We start from the raw sequence: 10,102 nt of genomic DNA, 5'->3' as shown, positions 1-10,102 counted from the left end.
ATCAACAGTGCGGTGGTGGAGCCATCTGATGGTGGAAAATAACGGCAGCATCATTTCAGAGGCACAGTGCCTTTGAAATGGGTAGTGCGACGTAAGGTTGTGCCACTGAATATGAAAGAAACTTGGCATGATCATGGCAAAAGCGAGACAGGCACAGCACGCAGCTTCGTCTGCAGTATTAACGAGAAAAAGAAGGGAAAGGCTGCAATGTAGAAGTGGCAGCATTTGATTGCCATCAACTCTTAACGGAGAGCGTATCCCACGGCTACGGAATATGCTATACCTTTGCTATATCCGATACTCATCATAAGCATATATATTCGTTACACAGTGACGTTGGCATGAAATATTTCAGGTTTTTTTTTTATTATGTCAGTGGAGTTATACTGCAATTCCACTGTACCAGACACGCTTTCACACCTTCCAATAAAAGGTACTGCGAGACTCTCAGTTGACAGAATGTGTTGCGTATTCCTAGAAAACGGTGAGACTGAATGAACTCTAGGTTGATGAAGCAAATTGATGCAAGTTGCTGTTGCACTTACGAACTGTAATACATTACACACAGCACGTGCAAGCAATGTCTGAAGAAAAAGAAAAGAAGAAAACTTTAATGACAGTTTTCTTTTGTGACAAACAGAGGCAAAGAAAAGAACATTTGTTCACAATCTTTACACAGCTCTGCAAGGTTAGGCATGCACAAAGAAAAAAAAAAAAAACATTTGCAAACTTTTACATTTGTAATGCTTTTGCAAAACTAGTGGTTACAGCGCAGAAGACACTAGGCTGAAGAAAAGAGTTCTGACCACCTCAACACTTACATTTTTTAACCCAACATGTTCTTTTCCTTCACCTAGTGTCCTTCATACTGCAAGCTTCATGGAAAATTACAAAGTGACCCAGCATTTGTGCTTGCTAAACCGGAGATCTTGTTAATGGTGCTCTGGAGCTGTGCACATTCATGGCATTGAAACATCTTCACTTTCATCATATAGTACTAACACAACAAGAGAGTACATATCCCAGCATTCATCTAGGCCTCTCCAGTTACCACTCAATGAAAGATGCAAACTCCACCTTTCACAACATAAGCAGAATCCCCATGAAGAATGTCTTTGAGGTCTTGTGGCTCCTAATCACACTTGACAATTTGCTGCTTTCAAGCGTGATGCAAAGGGAAAGTAGGAAATGTTTGTAACACACAGGATCAGATACGCTCCACGTAATTGGCAGGGAAGAGCCCCTCCTTGCCTCTTAGTCGCCCAAGCCACCAGCCTGATGGATCTGCAAAGTGACATTAATTCCATAGTGTAGACATAAAAAGGAACTGAATGTAGTACGAGATCAAGCAATCCTCCTAGAACAGAGATAAATCAATGCTACGGAATTTACAAACAACACAGAAAGTGAATCAAGCACAAGCCCACAAATCTGCATTTGCCACTTGCTTTCTTCGGTAGGTCTCTTAAAGGTGACTTGAAGAAAATGCCTGTGGCAGGCAATGCAGCAATGTCAGCTGAGTTGCATTAGTTGAAAACATGGATATCACGTACATGAGAAATAGGCTACAGTTAGTCAATCAACAATTTGCTGTGATGGCACAGTGGTTATGGCTAACCTGTGACAGCAATCTGCTGCTGAACAAGACGTCACAAGTTTCATACCGGCTGCACTGGCTGCATTCCTATAGGACCACAATGCAAAAAGACTGAAGTATCATGCTTTGGGTGCCCATTGAAGAACTTTAGGTGGTCAAAATTAAGCTAGAGCCCTCCACTGCAGCATTTCTCACAATCATTGCCTTAACATTAACTTCTTAATTATTCACTACGAGCCACGTCACAACAGCAAAATTCAAACTGGTCAGACCTTTCCATTTCGATTAGCACAAGACGCTCCGAGCAAAATTCAGGTGAAATGCACTGGAATTGCTCATTTTACTTTTTCCTAGAAGCTTCTGTTGCGCACATGCAACACAAAATTACACGGAAAGCCAAGCATCTGAAGCCAGAGACAATGAAGTTAATTGAACGCATACAATAAATTAAGTGCGTTTTTAACCGAGATGTAGAATAAGGAAAATGGAAAAGAAAATGGTAGACAGCCAGCCAACAATGGGAGCCAAGCCCACAACCTCTGCACGACAAGTGCAGGGCTCTACCAATGGAGCTATGGTATCTGTCTCCCTGTGCACTTTCTTGTGCAGGTGTGTGGTGGTGGATGAGGAAGATCCTGTCAACCCACAGGTGTCACACAGTATGTGAACTTAGGACCAGGCAACCAACCAATAAACCCTAGTAGTCACTTACTTTTTACATTAATTTAGCTTTCCTTCTCATACTTAATTGTTTCTACATTTCCATAAGAAATACAACTGATCTCCCATATGCATTCCTTGGGTCTATGGTCTACTGGCTCCATATGGTTGCGACAAACAAAAAAATCAAGCCCCTAAGATTCCTAATTTTTCTTGGAATAAGCAACAACATATTTCAAGGTGTATTTTGCAGATTGATGCTTAATATTTTACTACCGTTTCAGACCATAGTGCCATCTAAGAGGAACATACTAATAATTTTTTCTTTCACATCCTTATTTCACTATGCATTTTCAAGTTCTCTGAAGGGTACTTAAACTGTGCCAGCTTAGTCTGCTCCCATTTACTGCCTTAGCCAACCAAGCCAACCTGGAAAGCAATAATTAACCTTGACAGCACAAATACAAACCTTCTTTGAGGATTTCAATGATGTCGCCTTCTCCAACTGCCAGCTCGTCTGTGTCCTGAGGGTCGTAAGCGTATAAAGCCTTGCACGTGGGGACTGCAGGCTTTGGCCGGCTTGGTGGCTTTGGCTTACCACCACCTGGAACTGGCCGAGCTTTCCTGGAGTTCTTCCGCTTTTCCCTAGTAAGACATACATCCACAAAAACATAGCGCTGAGTGAAATTCTGGCAATCCCCAATCCTTGGATCACACTAAAAAGAAATAGTAAGTAAGCTATTGTAGTACATTACACACCTTGGACTCCGAACAGATCAGTCTTGCTGCAAGCACAGGCTTCATAAGTCAGTAACGATGTAAACCCAATAAATAGGAGGTGACACAGCCTTTACTCCTTGAGGAATCTTGACAACCTCAGCTAGATATGAGTGATCGTCATTTTCCCACTTACGACGTGCCCACCTCATAACACGGAAGGTGACAGGCATTCTACCATCACTGCTTTTGGTGAATTTGATTTTTCACACGATCTGCAGACATATTTCTATGCTCTAACAAGGTTATTAAAGCATACTATATTAAAGAAATTAGTCATTATGGTATATTCCTTGAAGGAAATGAGCCCTTAAGGAGTTGAAGGACCACATCAGCTCTCCATGGCAGCATGGATTTTGACAGCATCCTCTTGCCACTATCTAACTGTTTGATAATAAAGAAAGATTTATTGCTTACATTGTGTCATGGTGGTTTAGGCACAAAACCTAAGTATACTAACAAACCACTCTCTTTTGCCAATGATAAGCAAATGGAGGAATTGACAAGATACTATAGCAGATCGAACTAATTTAATGTATATATATTTAAAACAAGAACAGCACGAGAAACAGGTACAAACAAAGACGTACATACACAGTGCTGTTCTTATTTCAAACGTGAATTATTAGCATGCCCAAGTTTCTACCCTTCTTAGTACGTATATCTTTAGTTTACCTTTAAGAAGTAATACATTGAGATCTTCAGTTACAATTCTTTGAAAGAATGAGCCTAATGCATTGCAGCATGGCATGTGAATAAAAAAAAAGTTGGACATTCATTTTTTTCTTCTCTCCCCCATTTGTTAAGATTTCGCAGAGTCCATTTTATGTTGTGTACCAGCACCTGCAAACAATGAAGGGTTCTGAAACATTCTTTAAGAAAGCTCTCTCTCTCTCTCTCTCTCTCTCGTCTTGCAAGCCCAATCGAGTGTGGATGTTGATGTAATGGACCATGCACAGTGCTTGTGAAGTGTGGCCAATTATGCATAGCAGTCTTTTTTTCATTGGCTCGCTGCGTTTTGCAAGTGCCCAAGTGCACACACACTGATTTCACATAGCAGATAGTTTAAATGATGAATTTTTTTGCACTCTTTCTTAAAGGGACAGACAACCGATTTTTAATGACCTAGCTTTTTATGACGCAAAGCAAAGCTCACACTCGGTAGTGTTTACATCTGCAGCGGTTACTTCCAAAAGCATGTGGACAATTAGCAAGCAGAATTTTTCAATCTGAGCAGCCTCTAAAGAAGTAAGAGTCCCTCCAGCAACAACACTAAGAAGTGAAAGCGATGTCGACAGTCTGCCTCGCAAATTGTGAAAGCCGCCCATCATTCTGCTTTCACAGGATTGAGTGTAACTGTGGTTAACCACTTACATTTTGGCCTTTTCAACCACTTTTGAAAATAAAAAGTTGATGCAATAAGTTTGAATTGTTGTACAGATATTTCTTATATTTGTACTGCGTTTTTCCCCACGTACACGCCTATGTCATGGCTGTCGTCGTTCTGTCAATAGATAAGCCAACCAAACTAATTGAAAACGACGGCGAAGGCAGCGGCACTTTTCTGCCCACTACAAACGAAGGCTTATCTGTGCATTGTAAGTCAGGAAAAACTTATAATAAAAAGTATACTGCATTTCAATACCAATTAAAAGGCCAGGGACTGCATACACTAGCAGAAGGTCACGTCGTGTACTTCTTATGCAGCTTCATGTTTTTGCCGTGTGGGGCACCAAAGGTCACATTCCTCAACATGAATTAAAAATATAAATACACATTTAATGACGATAACATGGCTCATTTTAGCCAATACGATAGGGAATCATTCCATCAGCAGGGTTATCTCGATTCATGTTCTGAGCGATTGCCTGCCCATTTAACCCTTTCCCTACCGTAGATGAGCTGAGCTCATTCACTCGGTTTGTAGCGCTCCACAACTCCGCTCCGGAAAAAAAAAAATTTTTGTTTGCAGAAGATTTGTCAGACAGTGAAGAAGTTTGATTCTCCTCTGGGAGTGGCAGCGACGATATTGTGCAGCATATCTTCTCTGAGTCGTCAGATTCAGACGACGACAGCATCTCAACATGTAGGCAGTGGACAAGGTTTGTTTTCACAGCCGCGCCTGGCATAAAGGTACCTGTGAGTGAGGACGGGAACTGTGTGCCACATTTTGAATTGTTTGCAATGAATGAACTAACAGATTTCATTCTCCGTGAAACCAACCGCTTCACGTACTTGGCGTGAGGAATGTGGAGTAGCAGCACTATTCCATGCTTTGAAATCATCATCATCAGCCTAGTTAGGACCACTGCAGGGCAAAGGCCTCTCCCATACTTCTCCAACTACCCCGGTCATGTACTAATTGTGGCCATGTTGTCCCTGCAAACGTCTTAATGTCATCCGCCCACCTAACTTCCTGCCGCCCCTTACTACGCTTCCCTTCCCTTGGAATCCAGTCCGTAACCCTTAATGACCATCGGTTATCTTCCCTCCTCATTACATGTCCGGCCCATGCCCATTTCTTTTTCTTGATTTCAACTAAGATGTCATTTACCCGCGTTTGTTCCCTCACCCAATCTGCTCTTTTCTTATCCCTTAACGTTACACCTATCATTCTTCTTTCCATGGCTCGTTGCGTCGTCCTCAATTTCAGCAGAACCCTTTTCGTAAGCCTCCAGGTTTCTGCCCCGTAGGTGAGTACTGGTAAGACACAGCTGTTATACACTTTCCTCTTGAGGGATAGTGGCAACCTGCTGTTCATGATTTGAGAATGCCTGCCAAACACACCCCAGCCCATTCTTATTCTTCTGGTTATTTCAGTCTCATGATTTGGATCAGTGGTCACTACCTGCCCTAAGTAGATGTATTCCCTTACAACTTCCAGTGCCTCGCTGCCTATCGTAAACTGCTGTTCTCTTCCGAGACTGTTAAACATTACTTTAGTTTTCTGTAGATTAATTTTCAGACCCACCCTTCTGCTTTCCCTTTCCAGGTCAGTGAGCATGCATTGCAATTGGTCTCCTGAGTTACTAAGCAAGGCAATATCATCAGCGAATCGCAAGTTGCTAAGGTATTCTCCATCAACTTTTATCCCCAATTCTTCCCACTCCAGGTCTCTGAATACCTCCTGTAACATGCTGTGAATAGCATTGGAGATATCGTATCTCCCTGTCTGACGCCTTTCTTCATTGGGATTTTGTTGCTTTCTTTGTGGAGGATTACGGTGGCTGTGGAACCGCTATAGATAGCTTCCAGTATCTTTACATATGGCTCATCTACACCCTGATTCCGTAGTGCCTTCATGACTGCTGAGGTTTCGACTGAATCAAATGCTTTTTCGTAATCAATGAAGGCTATATTTAAGGGTTGGCTATATTCCGCACATTTCTCTATCACCTGATTGATAGTGTGAATATAGTCTATTGTTGAGTAGCCTCTACGGAATCCTGCCTGGTCCTTTGGTTGACAGAAGTCTAAGGTATTCCTGATTCTATTTGCGATTACTTTAGTAAATACTTTGTAGGCAACGGACAGTAAGCTGATCGGTCTATAATTTTTCAAGTTTTTGGCGTCCCCTTTCTTATAGATTAGGATTATGTTAGCGTTCTTCCAAGATTCCGGTACGTTCGAGGTCATGAGGCATTGTGTATATAGGGCGGCCAATCTTTCTAGGACAGTGTTCCCACCATCTTTCAACAAATCTGCTGTTACCTGATCCTCCCCAGCTGCCTTCCCCCTTTGCATAGCTCCCAAGGCGTTCTTTACCTCTTCCGGTGTTACTTGTGGGATTTCAAGTTCCTCTAGACTATTCTCTCTCACCTTATCGTCGTGGGTGTTACTGGTACTGTATAAATCTCTATAAAACTCTTCAGCAACTTGAACTATCTCATCCATATTAGTAATGATATTGCCGGCTTTGTCTCTTAACGCACACATCTGATTCTTGCCTATTCCTAGTTTCTTCTTTACTGCTTTTAGGCTTCCTCCGTTCCTGAGAGCCTGTTCAATTCTATCCATATTATAGTTCCTTATGTCCGCTGTCTTACGCTTGTTGATTAACTTCTGCCAAAAAAGTTCTGCCAGTTCTATTCTAGCTGTAGGGTTAGAGGCTTTCATACATTGGCGTTTCTTGATCAGATCTTTCGTCTCCTGCGATAGCTTACTGGTTTCCTGTTTAACGGCGTTACCACCGACTTCTATTGTGCACTCTTTAATGATGCCCATAAGATTGTCGTTCATTGCTTCAACACTATGGTCCTCTTCCTGGGTTAAAGCCGAATACCTGTTCTGTAGCTTGATCCGGAATTCCTCTAGTTTCCCTCTTACCGCTAACTCATTGATTGGTTTCTTATGTACCAGTTTCTTCCGTTCCCTCCTCAAGTCAAGGCTAATTCGAGTTCTTACCATCCTATGGTCACTGCAGCGCACCTTGCCGAGCACGTCTACATCTTGTATGATGCCAGGATTCGCGCAGAGTATAAAGTCGATTTCATTTCTAGTCTAACCATTCGGGCTCCTCCACGTCCACTTTCGGCTAACCTGCTTGCGGAAAAAGGTATTCATTATCCGCATATTATTCTGTTCTGCAAACTCTACTAATAACTCTCCTCTGCTATTCCTTGAGCCTATGCCATATTCCCCCACTGCCTTGTCTCCGGCCTGCTTCTTGCCCACCCTGGCATTGAAATCGCCCATCAGTATACTGTATTTTGTTTTGACTTTACCCATCGCCGCTTCCACGTCTTCATAGAAGCTTTCGACTTCCTGGTCATCATGACTAGATGTAGGGGCGTAGACCTGTACAACCTTCATTTTGTACCTCTTATTAAGTTTCACAACAAGACATGCCACCCTCTCGTTATTGCTATAGAATTCCTGTATGTTACCAGCTATGTTCTTATTAATCAGGAATCCGACTCCTAGTTCTCGTCTCTCTGCTAAGCCCCGGTAGCACAGGACGTGCCCGCTTTTTAGCACTGTATATGCTTCTTTTGGCCTCCTAACTTCACTGAGCCCTATTATATCCCATTTACTGCCCTCTATTTCCTCCAATAGGACTGCTAGACTCGCCTCACTAGATAACGTTCTAGCGTTAAACGTTGCCAGGTTCATATTCCAATGGCGGCCTGTCCGGAGCCAGGGATTCTTAGCACCCTCTGCAGCGTCGCAGGTCTGACCGCCGCCGTGGTCAGTTGCTTCGCAGCTGCTGGGGACTGAGGGCCGGGGTTTGCTTGTTGTGTTCATATAGGAGGTTGTGGCCAAGTACTGCACCAGGGTGGCCAATCCTGCTCTGCTTTGAAATGCACCCCACCAAGTCTACAATTCAGGGATCTGACACCCCTTGCCACAAGCATGAGCCCCACTCGTCCCAGTATTGTTTCTGAATTTCCAAAGCGATGTTTTTTTGCAAGGAGGACTACAGAAAGTCAGACTCTCTCCGCTGTGCAATGCAGTGAAGCCAATCCTCCCTTCATACTTTCAAAAAAATATTTTGCATGTATCTTACAAATAAAGTGCTCTTAAGGATATTTTTGGGTTGTTTCAAAATGAGTTGAATTATTTAGGCAAATAAAAGAAAACTGTGCTTTTGTATTATTTTTGGCCGAGAGCTCAGTAGGGAAAGAGTTAATGGTGGCATCAACAACAGCAGTGGTTCGCAAGCCTTTTGGTCTCTACGAGTACCACCAGCCTTCAAGAAGCACTGAGGAAATCCTGGATCTTGTCTCCATTACATGCAGAAGAATGGGCCCTCCACAAATGTACACAACTAAAGTAGCCATGACACCCAATTTTTGAGCTTGAAATATGCATTGCATTTTATATGGTACGCCTCCCACAGCAAGTTGGCAAAATTTGAGTGCATCCAATGCGGTAGAATAATTAGTATTTGAAACTTTTCTACACTGCAGTTGAACTGTACAGTTTGGCAACACTAACTGGTGACGAATTTAATCATACCCCCACCTAGGCGCTCTAGGAGTAACAGAAGCAAATCGTGGAGGCTGTGCTTTTGTGTACTGCAAGCATCGGGAGCGAGTGCAGGAGCTGGAAATACATCACGGCAGCGATGCATTATTTTGTTTTCACATGTGCATCTTGGTGGTCAGCCCAAGATACCTAGTTTCTGCAGGCGTTCAACGGTTTGTGCTGCTTTTATCGCACGAGTGAAAAAATTGCGAGGCACAATTCAATGGGAACGCCCTTTCTGTGCCGTTGTGTGCTGCCAAAGCGTGCACAGCAAGATGTCCGTTGTGTTTATTTCTGACCGGTTCTAAGCAGTTGACACGGTGGTGGCCCCACAATTCCCAACATCACACAATTCAAGCCAAAATGGCAGTCGCTCTTGGTGGGACAGGCTTAAAAGCAGTGAATTCAAATTGAAATTTCCAGTTAAAATATGTGCTGACAGCCTAGTTTATTGAGTGTAGTATAACTGTATTGGTCTCATTCCTCTCGTTTAGAATGACAAACTGAATAGTTCAATGACCATGTCAGGGCTTCTTTATCTGCTTACAAAAGCTTCATTACACCAATATACCAGTACAAACAGAACAGTATGAAGAGTGAAGCTGGTTACTTTCAAGGTGAGAGTCAATGTGTCCCTCAATGACAGTTATGATTCATCGTAGTTGAGCTGACATATTTCAAGCTTCTTCCAATGGTTGCTCCTCACAAATTCAGGGCTAATGATCATAGACATATGTTGTGCCAAATGAAGAGCCTGTCTGCTGTTCCATTAAAAATAAGAGGTGAATGAATAAGGGGGACAGTGTACATTGATTTCAATCACAGGAATTTAGTTTGGGACCCCTTGAAGTACAGCAAGACTAAGGTGAAGGAATCAACATGCTCACCCTGACATGCCTGCTTCAGGAGGTCTCATGTAATCTGAAGTGCCATTTCCTTCTGTGGAAACTCTTTTGTGCTGACTATGACCGGTACGTGGTAGGTTTGGAGCATGCCTCAGCGCACTGCTTGCACCTGCTGAAAGAATAAAACATCAATTAAGCCCAATGCTAATTGAGACAGATGCATGAAGCAGAGGGGGAACAGCTGCGCCAATTGCAC

At 42.9% G+C, this 10,102-nt stretch overlaps 1 protein-coding gene across 1 annotated transcript in view; it reads right to left on the bottom strand.

The window, feature by feature from the left end:
* Nucleotides 1-583: 583 nt before the first annotated feature.
* The window catches only part of LOC126541800 (unconventional myosin-Ie-like), a 364,609-nt gene continuing 355,090 nt past the window's right edge, over nt 584-10,102 (bottom strand). The window contains exons 26-28 of the mRNA XM_050188736.3: nt 9,889-10,018; nt 2,727-2,902; nt 584-1,284 (exon numbers count right to left, since the gene is read on the bottom strand). Coding sequence (XP_050044693.1) covers nt 1,208-1,284; nt 2,727-2,902; nt 9,889-10,018 — 383 coding nt within the window. The 3' untranslated portion in view covers nt 584-1,207. The remainder of the gene's footprint in view (nt 1,285-2,726; nt 2,903-9,888; nt 10,019-10,102) is intronic.

This window comes from Dermacentor andersoni, chromosome 2 (assembly GCF_023375885.2).
Source record: "Dermacentor andersoni chromosome 2, qqDerAnde1_hic_scaffold, whole genome shotgun sequence".
Lineage (NCBI taxonomy): Eukaryota > Metazoa > Arthropoda > Arachnida > Ixodida > Ixodidae > Dermacentor > Dermacentor andersoni.
Note: the sequence above shows the minus strand (reverse complement) of the source record. Positions and strands in the feature narration are given on the sequence as shown.